The sequence below is a fragment of the Zymoseptoria tritici genome, chromosome 9 (genome assembly GCF_000219625.1).
Source record: "Zymoseptoria tritici IPO323 chromosome 9, whole genome shotgun sequence".
Taxonomy (NCBI): Eukaryota; Fungi; Ascomycota; class Dothideomycetes; order Mycosphaerellales; family Mycosphaerellaceae; genus Zymoseptoria; species Zymoseptoria tritici.
Window position 1 is genome coordinate 252,775 of NC_018210.1, and position 21,151 is coordinate 273,925.

Consider the following 21,151-nt stretch of genomic DNA (forward strand, 5'->3'; position numbering starts at 1 on the left):
TACGCAACGACGCTAGACTGCCCTTGCGGACGACGAGAAACAGCAGAACACCTCATATATAGCTGCCCTATCTACAATGTATTTAGGCTACTACCGCTACGATAAGCACAATCTCTACTAGAAATAGTAGAAGATAAAGAACTCCGGAAACACCTTACTACCTTTCTCTCGGATATAAAGATTGCTTCTAGGTCCTGGCACCTAGCAAGAGGCGAAGACGAGACCGTCTAGCCTACACTCCTTTTACTTTTCCTTATTTGTCTTTCTTTAAAGTCCTTCGATACTAGCTTGCTACTATCCTAGGCACGGGTCTTTCCCTAAGGTCAAGAGATACGAGAGAACAACGATTGTACATAGATAGACTGCTATCGCGAGACAGCCGTCCTACATAGTTATAGACTCCTATAGGACGTAAATGGAACAAACAAACAAACAAACAACAAATACTACTATTATTACGATACTTCGATACTCTACGATAATAGTATTAGGTAGCGGAACGTCCTATAGGGATCGATATATTAGTTAACGCTAGAATAAATACGTTTTCGAATATATTCGCGAATACGTTCGGAAACGTATTATATAACATATTAGGCTACCTTCTCGTCTAGTAGGGTAATCGTATAAGTAGCCTCGAAAAGATCGTCCTCGTTATAGAGCCCGTCGGTATACAAAGCCTTAAGTAAATCTATAATAAAGAAAGGTATAATTTTACGTAATATTTTATAAAACAGCGTCGCGATACTACGTATAAAGATTTTTCACTAATGCTAAGCCTACCCCTTACTTCCTCGGCCGACCCTAAACGCGAAAATGTCGGAATTTAACTAGTCGGCTTGGCATGTGCGACTGGTCGGCCGGGCTGTAGACACGTTCTTTCCGACTGTACTCCCCCGAGACATTTGGGCCTGGTCTGAACTTAGCGTCTTTGAACAACAATGACGATGGCCAATCTTTCATCAAGCACGCGTGTGCTTTTGTTCACTGGCCGGCGGCGCTTTGCACGATGCGCCGATTCAAGCCTTCGTTTCCCAGTCCAAGGATCGCTTTCCGCACAACGACGAAGGAATTCCACTGGAAACGATGGATTCAATGCGCCCAAAGGCTTCAAGCCGCGCACTGCGACATCTACCGAGCCCACAGCCTCCACTGCAAGCCGGTTATTCCGCTCCGAAGCATCGCGCAAAGGCCTGGACTCGAAACCTGATGAGCCAGCACCGAAAGGCCGGCCCTCTATCGATACCTGCGGGCAGTATTTCAACAGCGAAGAGTATTATCGCTACTACCTCCGCCCTTCCAAGCCATACCATGGATTCGAGGCGCCCGGACATTGGCTGACCAAGATCGATGTCAACACCATCCGAGAGGAACTGCCGGTCGCATTGCAAGAGCGACCGCTTGACTTCTTCTCAAGCCCTTCCCGGGATATGACCATGGCGAGAAGATGTCTCGAAGTTTGGTCCACGAATGTCGAGTGCTCTAGACAAGGGATACGCGAGAAGATTTCAAGTGCTCGTGCTGGGTCTGCCGCTGAGGCGTGGCTAATGGAAGACTTTGACTCTGCTGATCTCAGCGCAGACCTTGGAGTTGGCTTTCTGAGACCGCTGGTTCACTGTCTGGTCGCAGAAGAGAAGCAGTGCAATATATGGGCATGGCTGAGGAGTCCACGCAGCCCTCGAGTGCTTTCGTCGCAGTCTGCATATGAACGTGCCGTGTGGCGTACGGCAGTACTCCGTTTTCTCGTGGAGTCAGAAGCCTATTGGGATCCGGGAGGCATCAACCAATCTCTTCGAGCATTCGACAAAGTGTGGAGTCTCGAGACGACCTCTGGACCTTCCCTTGTACGCGGCGATATGACTTTTGGAAAATCAATGGCTGGGCTCTGGATATTCAAACAGCTACTGTTTAACGGCGCGAACCGTGCTACTGACGTTGAACTTTATGACAACTTCGTGTCAACAATGCCACGTTGGAATAAGCTCCATTTCGGCTACGAGTTTAATCGTGTGAGATTGCTGCAAGTACATCCTTCCAAGCCGGATATATTGCTATCGCTGGACTTCTTGCGACAATGCCTTGATGCAATTCCTCGACCAGATCACGTGCGGGAGTTTTTCAAGAAGTGGGTTGCATATGGATTTCTGTGCGATACAGCGAGAGCTCTTGAGCGTGCAGGTCTCAAAGCCGAAGCACGATGGGTGCTTGATATCGGTCGTGCAGAAATGCCAAAACATTTCACACACAGTCCTCGCCTGAATGCCCACACGGACCGAACGCCTATGGTTCGTATTCATGAGGGGCTGACAAGTCAGCGACGACAGGTGGTCGACTCCGAGCGCGGGAAGAGAAGACAGGAGTACTTCGATTATAGGGCTCAACAATAGATTGCCTAGCTTCCGTCCACGATCACTACGAATTCTTGACTGGGCTTCGATAAATCTTTCTGCGGATGCCACTCGGCCTGCTGGAATGCTCTGTCGAAGCAGTCCTGCTACCCTCCAACTCAAACGATAAGCAGAGAAGGACTTCTCAAACACCCGATGCTCTTGACCAGCAGAGCGCTCACACCACGGGTCATGTCGACATGCTTATCTGACCATATCGAGTACCACTCATGCCGAACAACATCTAGAACTGGACATCTCATCAGGCCAACCGAAGGACAACAGTAGGACCACGCAGCCGAGCCGCCACAATCTTGCTACATCCCTGGAGCCGTCGCAGCCTCATGTGGATCCCTTGCCGCAGACTCTCACAACATCTCTGCGCGCGAAACGGACCACCTGCGATCACTACAGTACCAGCCTCCGATCTCACACGGACAGAGACGCTCGTGGAAAGTTGGCCAGCCACTGAATGATGTGAAAGACAACTGAACTGCCCAGGATCTTTCGAGCGGTACACTCCAACGCCCGATATTGAGTCGCAGCTTCGTCGTCCGATCAGGTCGAGATCAAGTCCAGCTCGGAGCAGTGGCACAGGCAGAGAACAAGAGGTGGATACTCCGGACACCTCGATGGTATCTCACACACCGTCGATGCATGGGGACCCAACTTCCTCCGGTCAAGAGCTCACTCCCGCTGCTTCTACTGTCGATCAAGTGTATGAAGCACTGGCGCCCGCACAACTTGAAGCCATCCCCACTTCACTCAGCAGCGCCAAGCTTGGCACTATCAACGTGCCTTCGACATATATCCCACCTCATCGGCGTGAGCGTGTTCCAAGACCCGTTGTCTCAGATGTTACCAAAGCTCTCGAAGTCCTCACACCACCTCCACGCGAGCAAAATCCTTCCGCCAGTCACGATCAACGCTTCGAAAGAGCCGACTTCGCCGTCCCATATGTTTCCGCCAAAGTCGTCCCACCTCATCTCCGCACCATATCCAACCTCCCGTGGTGGCCGCAGAAGCAGCAATCGAGCTTGGGCTCGCAAAACTTGGCGCACCTCTCGCCCCGATGCCAGGCATCTGGGACGCCACAAACACTGCAGTCAACCCACCAACGAGGTCTGCTGAATACCACCAGAACATCGTTATCCTGTCAAATGGTGGCCTTCTTACCCTGTTGGCGTCCACGCGACCGGAAATATTCGGTAGGAGTGTTGCGCTGCTGCCAAAGGTGGATCGTCAAGCTGCACAACACGCCGACGTGACAGTGATGGAGGCAATTTCAGAGGCGGCGGGTGATGTACTGCCGGGCAAGAGGAGTGGCCGTCCTGCCATCACTCGCAAGCTCGCGTCGTACGGCAAAGATCTGAGCGAGCGTCTGGTCAAGTCATATAACCACGCCTTCGACAGTCCTCACCGGGCTGGCGTCACGGTCAACGGCTTCTCATACATGAGCACAGAAGAACTCGCACTGGCACTATACGTGGGCTCACATGCCTCATCCGAAAACACCAAGCGCGCTCACGTCTACCGCCTGGAGGTCACCAACGGCTCTGGTTTTGATCTCCGGGCCGTGCGGCAATTGAAAGAGCGGCAATTTCCCCACCTGCGAGCAGTCGAGATCTGCCAATGTCCAGAGTTCTCAGTCCACACCATCTTGACCGATGACTTTGACTCAAGTGACGACGACTCGAACAACGGATCAGAAGATGAGTGCACTGACGAAGCCGATGCGCCAATTATTTGGAAGAAGCTCGACGCGCTTCAACATTCTGTCGATTTCGATCTCTGCGAGCCACAGCCGAAGCGTGCTGCCCATATGGGCGTCGATTCTCATGCTTACATCTTGTGGCATGAGGCCACTCCATACAGCATTGCAGCGGCCATCATCTGGTACAAGCCAGATCGGGTTCTCGAGTCGCCTAAATTGCTCCGACAGCTGTTCTCCTTCTTGAACAAACGAGACCGCGCGTACCGCACTGACTCCATGGACCCAGAAACGCTCCGAAATCGGAAACCTCGACCGCATTTGGAACGCCTTTCATTTGAGGACTTCTCCTCCTCGCCGATCTCATCAAAGGCGATACTACAGGCGACCGGGCAATGAACTTTCGCCGCCTCATCGCCATTTGCATGCACCACGGCGGCGACGACACCAAGCTACCCCGCCATGGCGCAAAACTTGTCAAGGAACAGCTGATGGAAGACGTGCGTTGTCCCGGCTGTGGCAAGTGGGCTCCCTCGGGATGCTACACACCACCTGCATTGCGAGATGCCCGACGACACGAGGGCCTCGGCTGTGTTGGATGCCGCGGAAAGAAGGCGACCGAGGAGTATGCCGATACGGTGCGAGTCCACCTCAACGAGGCCGACGAAGCCGGCAAGCCAGAGATTCATGAATGGCAGGAGTGGAATGAAGACTACACTGCGCCGTTGCATGAGCGCGTGGTCGAGCGCGATGCTGACCTGAATCCGGTACACCACAACGAGGAGCTCATGGAGGCTCGCCCGAGTCCGCTGCTTTGCCAGCCACACCACAATCATTCCCTCGTTCCTCCGACGATGCCGGCTGGTAGCCGCGACCAGATTATCACCACTCTGCAGCGATCGGCCCTTTAGGCTGCCGAGGAGCTGGAGACGAATCGGCGCTGGTACGGCAAGCTTCTGCGTGGTGAGACTTCGAGTAATCACGCATGGTTCGGTCTTCTGTCCAATGCCGATTACGATGTCGACGGTGATGGTCAGAAGATCACCAAGTACAAGTCTACATTCTCCGCTATCTACGAGAACTTTGAAGAGGTCAGCGACGAGGAGCAGTACTTGTTCAAGCTCGCATGTCAAATGCCGGATTTCGCCCATGACTGGCGCGATCATCCGCTGGCATTTGCACCTCCAATCGGCAATCACGAAAGGAGAAGGAAGCGAAGGCTACTGCCGGCTCTTCTGGTACTGGATTAACTTCGTCGTCCTTTGGACAAGAAGGACAAGGAGGACGAACTACCTTATTCGTACACTACACACTCGTAGACCTAGCCTCGTCACCAGTCCATCTCGACTTTCTTTCCTGGCTGCATCGTCGATGTCACGCTTTCTTTCCCACTACGACCCAGAACCTCTGATGCTTTCCTGCCTTTTCCGAAAAGTATCGCAACATCTTCCTCTCTATTGCAGCTAGATGCTCCGGCGTCTTTCCCGATCCGAGAATCCTCTTATAAGCGTCAAAGCTCGCCGATCCCAGATACTTGGTCGAATAAGCCGAAATGTTCTCCGTCTCTGGATGGCCAGGCCACTCGCCAAACATCCATCGGAACTCTTTCACTTCCACATTCACGAATCCCGCATTTCGCAGCAGTCCAGCCAGCTTGGGAGCGACGTCCACGACCAGGCCTTGCCTCATGAACTCCAATTCCATCCCAATCGCGTAAGCATCTCGCGGGAGGGGGTTCTGATCGGCGTCCCAAAATCGAGAAACATCAAGCTCCTGCAACTCCAGATATCCGCCGGGAGCGAGGAGAGACTTGGCTTGAGCTATGTACTCGCGCCAGTCAGTCATGCCGTACACCAGCATGCGGGAGAAGATGTAGTCAAAATATCCTGGTGGGAAAACGGTTTCGTCCCCGGCGAAGGTGTGGAAGTCCCCTTGGAGACAAGCGACATTTCTGGGCAATCGCTCCTGATCGGGGATGGGAGAGATGTCGTTGCTGATGACTGAAGCCGAAGGATGTTGATTGGCGAGCTTGCGGGTGATAGCACCGGTTCCGCTGCCCACTTCGAGGATCTTCGAAGGCTTCTCGAGAGGTGCATGATGGTATTTCCCACGCATCATCTCGTCAATCGCTGCGGACTGCAAGTTGAGACGTTCATGTTCAGCCGCACTTGGTCGTTCAGTCAGTCGGAGGATCAGAGTAGAAAAGAATTGTCTGACTCAACTCGTTCGACGATTGATAGAAGGTCGAGAATATGTCCTGGATGTCACCCATCTTGCCGTATGTTGATGGAAAGATGAAACGACTGTGAGCGAATCGAGATACTTGTGCTCATGCAAGGGAGCTTTGCCGTGGATGGCTGATCGCGGGCGCTGCAGATTTTGGTAACACAACTGACATCAGCTGCGATGCATCCCGGCCTACCGCCTGACAACAAAATGGAAACAAATCTAAAAAATTCATAACATTCAAAACACTATCTAATACTGCGTCTTTTGCCCGTTATTGTCTAGAACAGTATGCATACGCGCCGGCATACTCTCTATACACTTATTTATTGTCTCGTAAGTAATAGAATCGAAGCTAGCTAAGGCTTCCGCGCGTACTTCGTCTCTCGTAAAGCGACCGTTCTTTCGAAACTTCGTCTTTACTACACCCGCTATTGTCTCGACAGCCGAAAGATCCGGAGAGGTTCGCGCGTTTAAATAAGAAGTAATGCCGTGTTTCTTCTTATACGCGTTTACCTCTTTAGAATAATGCGAGCCGTCGTAGTCTTCCTCGAGAATAAGATCCGGAAACTCTTTTAAAAGCGGTAAAATAACCGGTTCTAAGAAGTCTTTAATATATTGTTTACTCGACATCTTTCCGTTCGAGTTACGAGGCTCGTATTCGATAAATCTCTTAAAGTTGCGGCCGATAAGAGCAAAGAAGTGTACGTCTTTAGTTTGTTCGTCGTTTCGCGGGTTTTCGTTTCGTTTCGGTCCGGGTTTCTTCTTTTTTCGTTTCGAGACTCGACGTATACATTCCGGTTTATCGCGCGTACCGATACGCCGCTAAATATAGTGCCGATTCTCTTATTGTCCTTGCCCGAAGTGAAACTCGTCCGAAAAGTAGACGTTATTCTAATCCGTCTTCTTAGGCCGTACGTCGAGAGAATCTAACGCGAAATCTATTCGAACTTCTGCGTGTTTCTCGTCGAGTTCCTCTTCCGTACGCGCAATATGCCGGCCTATATCTTCTTCTCGTTGTAGGCCTCGTTTTATCGTTCGATCCGAAACGTCCAGAAGCTCGGCTTCGTATCGAAGAGTATCGATATCTACGTCGTGTCTAGCGAATCCGTTGTCCTCGATAACGCTTCTCGAATCCTCGATATTCTGTTTATTATAGTGTCGCTCTTCGTCTCCTTAAAACCCGCCGCGTGTCTCGTTTTGTTGTATTCTTCGGGGCTCGTTTGCGGTCGTAATCTTCGAGATGTTGCCTTTCGAGGTTTTAAAACATTTAGCAATATCGTCTTATGTTACGATTATTCCTTTCTCCCGCTCGAGGTATTCGCCAAATTTAGCTACACCGAGGATCTTGCTCTTCCTCGGGGTATCGAAGTGCTTCTGTCCTTTCTTCGGCATCGTGTGTGTGTTGTGTATATGTACAAAGGTGTTAAAACATCGAAGAAATTGCGACGCGGGGGATCAGCCGTTGCCAAGTTTCCATTTTGTTGTCACCACCTTGCCCGGCGCCTACCTGAGGCGCAGAGACGCCAAGAGCTATCCATCATCACCAGTCCCGCATGTCGACGTCTCCCTTCCAGAACGCCTTGAGCAGGTCCCCGGGCACACGAACGAATTCTCCATAGTTGTACGAAAGGGTTAAGAGACGACCTCCATTATCGGACAAGTCTGCAGGCTGCTCCTCTGCAAATTTCTGGCTCAAGCTCGTAGATTCGAGCGGACCAAGTTACATGCCAGGAATCTGAGCTTTGCGAGTTTCAGAGGACGACTTCGAAGTAGGCCCACGAGAAGCGTTCAAGGTGGGTCGCATGGTCAACAGACTACCGTGGAGATGCTTCGGCTCGCAACTGAATCCTGAGAACAACAAGCTTGACGACCAATGTGAAGATAATAGAGCGGCCGCTCGATGCGGTGTCCCGGCATCTGTCAAAACAGAGGGACGTGACGGGTAGGGTCCGGGAGTCTTCCTGGGATATGTGGACGTCCATTGAGTCCGCGGCGCTCGTCCGAGGCCAGTCGTCGGCTCGTGTAAGAACGCATCAAGAGCAGCAGGGTCATGCCAGTTTGACACCGCCTCACTGGAGCGTGGCTTCCCGGTACTCGGTGCCGCGAACTGTGATCGAACATGTTTACCTCGTGCTTTACCCCGCGAAGATGTTTCGACAGGCAGGCCATCCTTCCCAAAGTAGAATGAACGTCGACTGTCTGGCACCGCTGGCAGGGGTACGGTAACTGCAAATCCTGGACTTTCCATCAGCAGACTCAGCAGGATTTCAACTATCTGAACCCATCTCTTCCCTCGCTCTGTCTGCTTCCTCTTCCATTCTTTCTTCTTCAAGACCTCCACTCAGCCTCCGAAAAAAAGTCATTCCCACCAAGACTCTACAACTCCAAAATGCAGCTCAAATCAGTCTTGCTCGCTCTCGGCATGATCGCCATAGTCAATGCATGCGGCGGAAGGGACGGTGGTATGTTGTCCATCTGCATCACCACCCACAGACTCCACGACCTGTGACTAATTCAAACCACAGCCAGGTGCACCCAGAACAGCAACTGCAACTCGAACCGATGCAACGGCGGTAAGTCCATCACGATGTCGCGCCACTCCTGGTTCGAAGCCTGACTCGATCACGATGATAGGTCGCTGCGTTCCATGCAAGACTGGTATTGCCGCCGGCGGAGAGTGTCCGACCATCGACACCAATGATCCTTGCTGCAATTCGCAATGCCGTAAGTCAAGTCACTCGTTGCTGTGCGTGCTGTAGCTGAATGATGTGCGACAGACATGGCTCCGAACGGCATGGGCGTGTGCAACAAGTGTTGAGGCGGCAGCTGGGTTCCAGATGCCAGCCTTTGTCTTGGACGGCGGGGCTACTCGATGGGCTCTGGACTTCTGATCAGCTGTGAGCAGCAGGAGCAGGAGCAAATGGAGATGGAATTGGAGAATGAGGGAGTGACTTTGCTGTTTTGAGACGGTTGCAGTAGTTTGATGCTCATTGAAACATCTTTGAAGTTGACTTTTTGGAACGCTCAGTCAGTGAAACAGTGCCGCAGGCAGAGAAGAAGAAAGAGACCCTGCGTGTGTGGAAGTCAACAGTCGTCGCTGCTAAACAAGCTGTCAACAGAAGGGAAGGCGCTTTTGTCCCATTTTGCGACTCGCTTTGGCAGTGCCCCACACAAAACGTGCCGCTGCTCGCTTTTGTCGCAAAGGTCATGAAAGCTCATGCCAGGCTCACAATAACTTTAGGTCTCCGCATCCTCAAGTCCTTGACCCTTGATGGCCTGTCTCTTGGGAGCGAGCTTCTTGGCGTCCACTTGGCCACTTTCATACGCCGCCTTGTCGAATGATTTCGCCTGGCTTTTGCGCCCTTTCTTCACCTTTCCCTTGTAAGCCTTCGCGAATGCTTCGTCGGCGATCTGATCGGCGTTCTTGTAGAATGTGACCATTGTGGTTTCGTCTTTCCAGGCCGCTTCTGGCTTGTCCTCGGGCTTGGAGGTAGTATTCGCGGCGGGTTGCCCGGAGTAGTCTGGCGGCGGAGTGGGCATCTTTCTCGCTCGGGCCTCCGACATCAGTGTGCGGAAGTGTTCTTGTTCGAAGTCGTCAAGTTCGTTGTCGTCGTTGTCACCATCGTGATCATCCTGGTCGGCTTTCGAGGTTTCCTCAGCTTCGTCTAAGGGATGTATGGTCAGCCTGCTTATCAATACTTGTCACGGGAAGGAATACTTGCCGTCGTCGTCTTCCAACGAGGCGACATTCAGACGCTCAATCTCAGCTTGCCGTGCTTTTTCCTCTTCCTGGATTCTGCGCGCATGATCTCTCTCCCGAGTTCGCCCTGCTTCTTGAGCTGCTCGGGCCTCATACTCTCGTTCAAGCATCGCCATATCGTGGAGACCTTTGCAGACTCCTCGACAGTATGAACTGCGTGCAGGAATGCCTTTGTACTCGAGTGCCCATCGACTGATGTCGTTGTAGATCTTGACGAATGCATGGGCCGAAGCAACGGTGTTTTCCGCGATACCACCGAATTTGATGTAAATGAAATCCGTCTTGACGACCCCCTTCATGTACGCGTGGTGGTTTTGAGTGCGGACTTTTGTTGCGAAGAAAAGTTTGATCGCATGACAAAGGTCGTTCGTCCATGCGTTGAAGAGCACAGGGAGCTCCTTATTGCCGTCCCTTCTTCGGATCGCTACTGTGCTTATCCCGTCTTGGTCTTGCCGACCTTCAAAATGACTGATGACCTCAGCTTTCGTGACGTTCCATCGATGAGTCAACCTCACGGCCTGTCTGGCGGCATTCTTCATCTCTCTCTCGTTGCCTTGACTGTCGATAACAGCGAACAAACTCCTGAGTCTGATCATGTCAGATTCAGCACAGTCCCCAGTAGAAGGTCCCACACGCGTGGCGGTCTCATCTATCTCTGCGAAGTACAGTGACTGCGGTTCGGGTTTTGCCCGTTTCTTGCTGGGTTTGGTGGGCGGCTGAACTAACGTCTCGACCTCTTCCTCTTCCTCATCCGATTCAGCGCTGTCACTGTCGTCGGAGCTGCTGGGTGACTTAGAGCGAGGCCGCTTCTGCGGAATTGTGAGCTTGATGCTCTGGGCACGGTCTCCGCGAAGATCCTTGAGGATGAAGTTTGGGCCTTCCTCCGCCGTGGACGCGGGCCCAAATCCAGCTGGCTGACTCTGCGGCACGGGTTGCGTAGCGACGGTCTCCTCTTCATCGTCCGAGCTTCCAATAGAGATGACGCTGACAGCCCGTGATCTCCTGGTTGGCTTTGAGACCTGAAGGACTTGACCGTCGTCTTCATTACCACTGCCCATCTGGCCAGGCTGAGGCTTGCGGGCAGGCAATAATGCTGTGTCTCTTCCCGTACCAGTGGTTGCACTGATGCTCGTGGAAACTGCGGATCTCTGGGAAATACTCTTTTGAGCCTCCCTAATCTCTGCCTGTTGCGCAAACATCTTGTCACGCAGGCGTTTCTGCTTCGCCAGCACCTTCTCGTCATTAGTCATAGGAGTATAAGAGGCGTTGCCGAATGTAACCACCGGTACTGCCGGCGTTGGCGTCTTGTTGCGGTTGAGACTTGATGAACCTAGATCAATCGGTAGAGACGATTCTCCTGACTGAGTGTGATTGTCGGAGGCCATATTTGTACTCTTTCCCGCTTCAAGTGCTGAGCTCTGCGCTTGAGCAGGCTCCTTCGCACCCATTCCGAAGCTTCCCGAGCGAGCGGCTTCAGCGCGTCCCGCGTTCTCCTTCGCACTCTGTCTCTGGTCGAGGAGACTGTCTCGGCGAAGCACAGCTCGATCCATCTTCAGCACCGGGTCGATCTCCCGAGATTGCTCCTTCGCGGACGGTCCAAACTTCGGGCTACCTGCCTGCCCATAAGTGAAAGGTCGCGTACGGTTGTCTTCGTCATGACCTCCACGGCGACCTCGAAGAATAGGAGCTTCGCCCTGCTGAACTCCATCTGCCTGACCAACGGTCCTGGCGCCAGTGTCAGACGCCGAAGAGGTGCCTTGCTGTTTCTGATATCCATCCTGGGTTGCAATCTTGCGGCGGGCTCCACCGGCGTCATAGTCGATTTGACGGAGCTTCACTGTCCGCACACCGGTCCTGCCAACAGCATCAGCTGCTGAATCGCTGTCGCGCCTTTTCTGTCTATCGTTCTGCGCGAGACTTTGTCCGGCGGGTTGAGTGACGGAGCTGAAGGCGAACCACATCACTGCTGGAGTGGCTGAATGAGCCGGCGCAGTCTGCGGTGGTGTATTGGTGTATAGCTGTGAGAGTGTGGTGATCGAGGTAGAAAGGTCGGGAAGGTTGTGAAGTAGGAGGGTGTAACCAATGTCTCATCCGTCGAAGGTCGAAGTGTTATTGTGACGATGTTTCAATTCGAGGTGGATGAAGAGGAATAAAAGGAAAGAAGAGAAGAAGAAGAGGGCATGTAGAGAGGCATAGAGAAGCAGCAGCAGTGCCTCCGCATGTGTTCGCAGCTGAAGCTCGTGCTCCATGCTTTCGCCTCGATCGCATGCGCTCTAGCACTCATATACGTGCGAATGCACTCACCGTGGCGATATTGCGAGCAGTCTCACATGTTGCGACTTGTCAGCGAGAATAGATGTCCTGAAGAGGAGAGAGAATATCTTACCTGGCCTCGACCAAGCCTGGTGATAGGTCGGCCCGTCCACAGAACCAATGCAGAAGGTGTGAAAGTCAGAAGAAGAAATGCATGAAAGAAGCTCGTACGTTGAATTTCCACCCTTGCACCTCTCCCTTCCAGAAATGCATCCTCAACAAACCCTACCACACATGCGACTCACGGGTATAAATGTGAACCGTTTCCCCAAAAGCCATTCCAAAAATGTAAAATCTCGCACTGTCGCTCGAGCAGTGACTTCTCGCAGCCTCGCGGCTGACAATCCAGGCGACAGACTGTGTCGTCCGCTTTGAAAAATTTCTCATCCCATCCCAGCTCTCCCTTCTCCTCTTTGAAACCATCTTATACAGCGCCATGTTCTGCGTGTGATGGCGTGTCTTGCCCATGCTCTTCCTCAATTCCACGTCACGGTGAACCCATCTTCTCCTCCTCACCGCTCCATTATCACTTCCTCCTCTTACATAACGACGCACTTTGCGCAACACCCTGCCTCCCCCTCTTGGTCCTGGAATCCCATCTCGTCCTTTGGCCCGTTCCGGCCTCCACCGCCGCCTGCTGCGCCGGATGGGTAGCCAGACATGTCCTTGTTGTATTTCCGGATCTCGCGCACGATATCGTAGAAGGCGTTGTCGACGTTGATGCGTGACTTGGCGGAAGTCTCGATGAATTTGCAGCCGAAAGATTCGGCGAGTTGGCGGCCCTCTAAAGTTGAGGTAGTGGTTAGCGGTTGTTGTGGAGGGAAAAGGATGGAGAAGCTGTGTGGAGATGAGAATGCCTGCGCACGCCATTGCAAGTCCGATCTTCACATCGTCTTCAATACCCAAGATGTCATTGCGACTCACCTTCCGTGCTGACCTTTCGGTCCGCCTCCAAATCGCACTTGTTGCCCACCACAATGATCGGGAAGTAGTCCTTATCCTTGACGCGCAATATTTGCTGCTGGAACGTGACAATCTCGTCGAAGCTCTCGCGCGACGTGATGCTGTACACCAGCAGGAAGCCTTCACCCGTGCGCATGTATTGCTCGCGCATGGCGCTGTACTCTTCTTGGCCGGCCGTGTCGAGCACGTCGAGGAGGGCGACTTCGTCGTCGATGACGCATTGCTTGCGGTAGGAGTCTGTTGTGGGAGAAGAGAGTGTCAATGAGAGCGCGCCGTGATGGGAGGGGTGGAATGTGGGATGTGATGTGTCGGAGGATGTGTTCAGGTGTATCGTACCTTCAATTGTCGGGTCGTATTCATCTACGAAATGCGACTGGATGAGCTGGATGGTCAGACAACTCTTTCCCACTCCTCCACCGCCGACGACGACCAGTTTGTATTCCCGTAGGAACTGGGAAGTGTGATGTTAGCTTGAAACTGCGCACGCGCCATTGGATCTCGTCGCAGCATCGCCGAAGTCGACGCTTTGACAGCATCGGTGGGTATGCGTACTTTGGAAGCCATTGTGAGTTGTGTGATGTCGCGAGGAGTCTAGATAGACTGGTTTGGGGGTAGATGGCTCGCGTTGAGGTCGTCCGGAAGACCGGCGGGTTGCGGGGACGGAGTAGGCGCCGACGACGACGAGGACAGCAGGGATATGGTGGTTGTGAGCGCGGTGATGACAGTGTGGTGGCGGATGAAGGCTCTTTCTCGGCGGAGGTGGTTCGACGGGGTGTGTGTCTTTGTGTGAAAGATGGCAGGTCGAGGCAAGGGACGGGCCAAACGTGATGAACGACCAAGCGGGTGCGAAGGGTTGGTTGGTGCGTGCGGAGGAGAGAAGTTGGACTAGTTCTAGTGGAGAGGCGGCGGCGCTGGGGTGGCAGGCTTAAATTCTTCGCGTGGATCGCTGGAGGTCTGGGCGTTGGGATGGAATTCTTGTGCAGGACACTGGATTTCTCTTTGATGGCTGAGGCTGAGGCTGAGGCTGAGAGACAGGGGAGCGGTGCTGTGGTGGTGGTATTCCACGGGAGATGCAATGCAATGCGGGAGGTAAGGTAAGGTATGCAATGCGAAGCTCTCGCCTCGGTTCGATTTTATTACCAGATCGATCGTGGACAGGGGATGAGGTGAAGACCGGAGCTTCGAGCTAGGTCTAGGGTGTTTGGGAGGGTTGATAGTAGGGGTATATCACACCGTCCTGGAGGTGCTTGGAGGAGATCTAGAACTACCGTGCTAGTTCTACCTCGTACCTCACTGATGAAGCACTTGCGATGGCTGTCAGAAAGGCGTCATCTCCTACAGACTCAAGGAGACAGCTTGGTTCCACGGATTACCATACCGCCGAACAGAATCTCACTCACAATCCACTGGAATGTATTCTATTGCTATCGTGCAGTTGGCAGGGGAGATGTCTTCACGATCCCCGTTCCAGGCGCTGCAGAATCCCTCTCCGATCACATGTCACTGCCACTGACTTCAGCACACTCCCGGTGTCTACTACGTCGTCGTCGTCCATTACACGAGCATGGCACCTCTTTAGCTCTGTCTGGTCTTGGACCACGAGGACATCCCTCATCTCCGGCACGAACTTGCAAGAGCCGTCGCATATTCAAGCTGGCATAGGCCTGCCTCCCCTGCTCGGCACTTGACCTTGCGTACTGCATCTCGTGCTTCGTCCCGACTGCAAGACCTCATCGGCTCATCCTCCTCCTCCACCAAGCCTTTCAAAGCGCCACATCCGCCGGGACCCCTCCCCGAAGGACTCGCTGCCGCCGAGCCGGGCGTCCTAGCAGCATCGCATCTCGATCGCATCTCGCCGCTTGTCTGTGTTCTCCTTCAGAACATCCAATCTTCGAGACAGACATTACCACAATCTTATCAAATACACAGGCCGAGGGAGGAGCGAGCGAAATCTTATTAGTGAAAGACAGGAGGTAGCGGCGGACACTACTTATCATGACTGACTCTCCGACGGAAAAAGGGTCATCCAAATCCAGAAGTTCCGTCGAAAAGACGGTACGGTACGCCCGTTGAGAACACCTAGCGTGGGCGCCGGGATCGACAGCACGTCTTTGTGTGTTGCGGTCTCGACTCTCGACTCTTCCATTTCTTCACTTTCATCGTAAGCCATATTCCAGCATACATGGTTCGCAGCAGCCCAACGCACCTCTCTCATCAGAGGCGTTCCTTATGCGTACAGCGTGGAAGCCACACACACACACACATCTGCCATGCACTTTCCACGTTCCCACTGTCCACTCTCAGACCCATGGTTTTTGTGGTCCAACGCCGGTTGGACGCCGCTCCGCCTCTGTCCGCCCCTCTCCGCCTCTGTCCGCTTCCGTCCGCCTCTTCGGGACTCAAAGCTCCGATTCGTCCTCATTTGCACCACATGCACCACATGCAGCAGCACAACATCCTGCATCGACCCTGCTTTCGTGGTGATATTCACAAGTCCGTTTGCAGGTGAGTTTTACTCAAGGTACCAAATGTTTGTATTTCACACCCGGAGCACATCGTCGCTGGATCTCGGAGTTCGACTCCGTTCGATGACTTTGGCTCCTTCCTAAAACGAGGTAAGACTGGCGTTGAATGGACTATGATTCATGCACATAACGTCCCGTAGGCTTATAGGCAGGACTCGGGTGCGGAATGAAAGCACACTGATATTTGGATTACGACTGCTGCTCGGCTCTGGATCGTTTTGCACGAGATATTGGTGAGGTGGAGGTGGATGTCTCGCTGATGAAGGGTAGGATGAGGTGACGTGAAGTGAAGTGGAGACTGCGCCCTTGCGATACGTCTTTCATACTTCATGATTATCCATGCTTGCCCATCTTGCTCTGCAACAGACTCCCGTTCCTGAAGAGACGCCGTACTCCATAACTCCGTCCATTCCGTAATGCCTTCCCAGTCCCGTTGACGTATCATTCAGCCTTCGCACGCTCAGATGAGCGCCGAGAGGACGTCTTTTCAGATCTCCCGCCCATCAGAACCATTGCCTTTCTCCTTGACACCTCATTCCTTATTTGTTGCCTCGCCCGCCTGCAGTACCGACCAAGATGTCTCAGACAGCGGGCTCCGCCTCATCGCGGTCGACTTCAGCATCCTCCGCTTCGCCTCGTGACTTTGCCGGCGGACTGACGGACCACTCGAGCTCTTCCTCGGCGTGTGGCGTTCGGCGTGTGAGAGTTGCGTTGCTGTATGTCGATTCGATCAAAGCCTTGAGCCTGTCGAAATCTTGCTCGTTGATCTTGGTGCGTGCTCCCTTACCAGCATTGATCGTTTGCCATATGAGCTGCGCGCGCTCTTCTTTGGTCTCATCCCAGTCAGCTCCGTCCCGACCCAAACCGTCTTCATCGTGCTCGTCATCGTCTGTATGCTCGGATTCGGTGTTGTGCTCCGAGGTCTGCTCACTCCACGGCTCCACGTCGTCCTCCTCTCCTATATCGGAGTATGAACCAGTTTGGGAGTTGGCGCAATCTATCTCCAACTGCTGCCTGGCACGCTGTTCGATCCACGACGCCACGAGTGGATCTCCAACTTCAACTTGCGCCGCGCCATGCCAGTAGAACTGCCGCCAAGACTTGCAGTCAAGATGCTTGGACCCGGCAAGCGAGACGACAGCATCCGCGAGCTCGCCTACAGTGAAGCCGCGTTCCGACGTACTGTAGATGGGCTCAAAGTCCTCGTTAAAGCAGCCGTAATCCTCCAATTCATGACTGCGGTCCTTGCATTCCGCCGTGGGCCAAAGGACGTTGATCGGAGGGTTGCAAATGGCCATGTCGCGTGCGCGAGAGCCAAAGCTACGAGTCCATATGCTGGGTATGGTTCTGGTCGGGCAGTGAATGACTTCGACGGAGATTGTACAGAACTGATCGGAGGTCGCCATCGGGTTTCTAGTTGCCTCCACATCGCCGGGATAGAACATCCTGCACGTCAGGATGTGCTGGTCTTCCTTCATGAACCGTCTTGTCACCGTGCCTCGATAATCGGCTGACTGGTCAAAGAAAGGCGAGTAGAATGCCTTGCCGGTAGGCGCTAGACCAAGCAGCCTCTTGAGCTTGAGGGATCCTTCGATCGTGTCCTTCCAGCAGCGCTGTGTGCTCATCGCACGAAGCAAATCAACAGGTTCGCTGTACGACAGAATCTGTTCGAGCAGTTCGCACATGTCGAATACCTTTTGAGCGGCAATGCCTGCTGCACTGGCTTGGAAGACTGCGAGGTGACGTGACGGTGGTTTGCAAGACGAAATAGCTGTGTTCTGACGCGGACTCAATCTGGCCTCGTCGATGGCGCTGTTGGCGGAGTTCGGCATGGGCGAAACCTGGCGAACGTCCTGAATGTTCTCGAGTGGATGAGTGGCCATGATGTCGGTATGTTCGGGTTGGTAAAGACTGCACTTGGATCACACGATAGAATCTGGCTCATTCACGAGCGCGGTGTCGATGACGCGGCGTCTGAACCGTCGTCGTCGGTTGATGATGAGGTGGCAGGTGAAGAGAGCGGTGCTGATGAGTACAATCAACAGTGGCGGCGTCGACGGAGCTGACACGCGCGATGTGAAGACTGAAGTCGATGATGTTCTTGCCAGGTAAATCAAAGTCTGGAAGACGTCAAAGGAAATGAAGTGGACTTTCGAGCAAGAAGCCGCGATGACTGACCTGGGAAGAGCGAAAAGAGGCAGAAACGATTCTCTAGCTCCGTGCTCACTTAGTTCTACCGCGGGCATCCTCAGTTGCTTCACATCACTCACAGAACATGATTTATGTTCATCATGCGTGCACATTTGCTCCTTACTGTGGTCGAGCAAGCTCCAAGGCGGGTGTCGTAGCAGAGATGACAAAAGTCGGAGATGTTATAGCGACTTCTTGCCTTAGGCATCACTCGCTGCTGCCTCGTCTACAAATCTACCTTCGATCTCCGAACCACAAAGAACATTCACCAGACACTTCACGAGTCACTACGAATCTCATTTCAGACAGCTGTCTTCCAGATCCCTCACCGCAATGCGCAAGACACTTATTTCTCTGACCTGCACGCGACTCAAACGCGTTCGACACCGCGCCTCTGCCGGCTGAACAATCAAATCAAGATGCCACGAACATTGCCATGGATGAATGGCAGTGCTGTCAAAAAAGAGAAACGCCCCATACCTGCGCCTGCAAAACGTGCCTCCTCGCCCTCCGATCTCGTCAACTCCGACCTCGAAGATGTCCACCCAGGCACCCCTCCACCCCGCCAACGGCCGAGAAATACCTCCCGCGAGCCTTCCACTTCTCCGCCGCCAGGTCCTCCTCCGATTGAGACAATGCGCTCCGGCTTCGCTCAGGACGACATCTTCCGCATGGTCGAAGACGAGTTTCTCTCTACTGCTCAAACCTACACTGCTCACATTCACCACGCCGAGTACGCGCGACTTAAGAAGTTGCATCGATCACGAGGCCAGATGACATTGAAGGAGCTCGAGCGAGCGACGGATGGAAAGACTGCGCAGAGTCGGATGCTGCAGGTGCAGAGGGAGAAAGAAGGGAATGCAAAGAGGCAACGGGAGGGGATACGGAAGATCAACGGAGGCGAGGACGAGGAACACGAGGACGAGTATCTGCTAGATCCGCAGCTGAAGGGATTGATGATGAGTTCGCAGGCGCAGAACAAGACGGGCAATCTGGCAGGTTTGAAGGGCTTGGAGAGGCCGAAGGCGGATACCCGAGCTGCTGCGGGACTGCAGAGGAGCCCGTGGAGAGGGAATGCAAAGAAGAAGAATGTGTACGATGGAGACGACGCGGTCTTCCGAGGGGAAAAGGAGCCGGGACCGAGGGGACAAAAGCAGCTGGTGGTACACCCGAAGGGGCCAAACTACGATCAAGACGATGAAGAGGCAGACGTGATGCCGAAGATGGAGCCTGTCGATGATGACCAGGACCAGACCGACGACGACGATCTGGACGCGCCTGTACGCGTACGAAAGGAGAGACTTGCGGTTTCGAAGTGGGCAGACAAGGTCGTCGCATCCACAAGCGGCAGACCTCCGAACGACAGTAACTCACAACCCTTCGATCGACCCGGCGGACCCGTCAAAGCAGAGCCAGCATCTTCGCCCGATCGATTCTCAGCACGCCGGCCAACGCGAGACCGATCTCCCGCTCATGTTCGGCAAGAGAGCGTGGTGAAGATCAAGGAAGAGCCTGTCTACACGAGCGCTTCACTCCGGGCTGCAAGTGAAGCAAAGACCGCTCTCGCCCGTAGGAAGGCGGAGAGGCGCGCGGCTGAGGCCAAGAAGCTTGCTAAGTCGAAGGAGGTGGTTGTGCCGACGTTCCTGGTTTGAAGACTGCATCACGAGTGGTGGTCAGGATACAACGGGGCATACAAGATACGGCTCCAGCCACTCAGGTCTACGATGCACATTCGACCTTGTTCAGGCATATTGTCGGCATCTCTGCGGCATCGGCACTGGAGCTTTTACCCCGGATCGACAGCTTGAAGCTCATCAACCTGGAAGTGACGCAATTGGAGCTTTGAAGCTTCGATTTCCAATGCCCGCATTTCTAAGCACTTGAAAGACGTGATTGTCTTACCTCACTCTCCTACGCCTTTGTTCAATTTATACCGCTCTCTTCATCCCTTCAACTTTGTAAACCTTTGCAAAACTTCATCGATTCACAGTCCTCGTATCATCCTCAAGCCTGCGTCTCACAGACACAGCGTTCAAAGACCCCGCTTCCCATACCACATCTCCTCGAGCGACAATGTCCGCACCCATCGCCATCATAGCAGGCGTCGGTCCCGGCACTGGCGCTGCTGTTGCTCGCCGATTCGCCAAAGCCTACCCAGTCGTCCTCCTCGCCCGCAAACCCGCCAACTTCGAGTCGCTCGCCGAAGAGATCAACAAGTCTGGCGGTCAGGCGATCGGAATCTCCACAGATGTCAGCAGCGAGGAGAGCATGAAGAATGCGTTCAACAAGATCAAGGAGAAGTTTGGACAGGATGTCAAAGCCGCGGCGGCGGTGTTCAATGCCAGTGGAAGCTTCACAAGGAAACCGTTCTTGGAGTTGAGCACGGAGGAGTTCGAGGTTTCATATCAGGTTTCTGTGTATGTCAAAGCTGCCAGACCTGCTCAGCACTGTGCAAAGGACCACATTCTAACAACCCAACAGCAAAGGAGCCTTCCTCTTCTCCCGCCACACCCTCCCGCTCCTCCTCCCTCACGTCCAATCCACCGGAACGCCCAATGTCTCCCCACCAACCCTCATCTTCACCGGCGCGACGGCCTCCATAAAATCCAACGCCCAAATGTCCTCTTTCTCGACCGGCAAATTCGCTCTCCGCGCCCTCTCCACTTCCCTCGCGAAAGAGTTTGGACCACAGGGTGTACATGTCGCGCACGCGGTGATTGATGGAGTGATTGACATTGAGAGGACGAAGGGATGGTTGGTGGGACAACCTGCTGAGGCCAAAATTGGTGCGGACGATATCGCGGAGGTTTATTGGGGGTTGCATGGGCAGGGACGGAGGGGGTGGGTTAATGAGGTTGATGTTCGGCCTATGTTGGAGAAGTGGTAGATTTGATGGCTGCCCTGAAGTAATATCGTTAATCGAAAGCATCCAAATTGGTCGAAATTTGATGGAAAGCCGCCCGAAACATTGATGGAACCTTGTAACACCTCGGACGCGCGCCATCCCGCCCGTTCTCGCCATCCTCTCTCTCTCTCATCTTTCGCCGCAACATCAGCGAGCCAAAGCTCTGAC

General features: G+C 53.5%; 6 protein-coding genes across 6 annotated transcripts; 3 read left to right on the top strand and 3 right to left on the bottom strand.

Annotated features, from left to right (window-relative positions):
• Positions 1 to 947: 947 nt before the first annotated feature.
• Positions 948 to 2,387, top strand: MYCGRDRAFT_95527 (uncharacterized protein; the record flags this gene model as incomplete). The annotated part of the gene is made up of 1 exon (XM_003849238.1): positions 948 to 2,387. One exon carries the CDS (start codon positions 948 to 950, stop codon positions 2,385 to 2,387), a length of 1,440 nt encoding a protein of 479 aa, XP_003849286.1.
• A 1,072-nt stretch (positions 2,388 to 3,459) lies between these two features.
• MYCGRDRAFT_95528 (uncharacterized protein) lies at positions 3,460 to 4,497 on the top strand (the record flags this gene model as incomplete). The annotated part of the gene is made up of 1 exon (XM_003849239.1): positions 3,460 to 4,497. The coding sequence occupies one exon, from the start codon at positions 3,460 to 3,462 to the stop codon at positions 4,495 to 4,497; it is 1,038 nt and encodes a 345-aa protein (XP_003849287.1).
• Positions 4,498 to 5,673: 1,176 nt separating this feature from the next.
• Positions 5,674 to 6,369, bottom strand: MYCGRDRAFT_62128 (uncharacterized protein; the record flags this gene model as incomplete). The annotated part of the gene is made up of 2 exons (XM_003849784.1): positions 5,674 to 6,265; positions 6,321 to 6,369. A coding segment is annotated over one exon (543 nt), but the record flags the coding sequence as incomplete, so codon positions are not given.
• A 6,570-nt stretch (positions 6,370 to 12,939) lies between these two features.
• On the bottom strand, positions 12,940 to 14,534 carry MgRas2 (uncharacterized protein; the record flags this gene model as incomplete). Its single annotated transcript, XM_003849783.1, has 4 exons — positions 12,940 to 13,184; positions 13,325 to 13,600; positions 13,700 to 13,814; positions 13,916 to 14,534. The coding sequence occupies 4 exons, from the start codon at positions 13,925 to 13,927 to the stop codon at positions 12,940 to 12,942; spliced, it is 648 nt and encodes a 215-aa protein (XP_003849831.1).
• Positions 14,535 to 16,469: 1,935 nt separating this feature from the next.
• Positions 16,470 to 17,771, bottom strand: MYCGRDRAFT_95531 (uncharacterized protein; the record flags this gene model as incomplete). The annotated part of the gene is made up of 1 exon (XM_003849782.1): positions 16,470 to 17,771. One exon carries the CDS (start codon positions 17,769 to 17,771, stop codon positions 16,470 to 16,472), a length of 1,302 nt encoding a protein of 433 aa, XP_003849830.1.
• A 2,248-nt stretch (positions 17,772 to 20,019) lies between these two features.
• On the top strand, positions 20,020 to 20,965 carry MYCGRDRAFT_101134 (uncharacterized protein; the record flags this gene model as incomplete). The annotated part of the gene is made up of 2 exons (XM_003849240.1): positions 20,020 to 20,495; positions 20,560 to 20,965. 2 exons carry the CDS (start codon positions 20,152 to 20,154, stop codon positions 20,963 to 20,965), a joined length of 750 nt encoding a protein of 249 aa, XP_003849288.1.
• Positions 20,966 to 21,151: the final 186 nt, after the last annotated feature.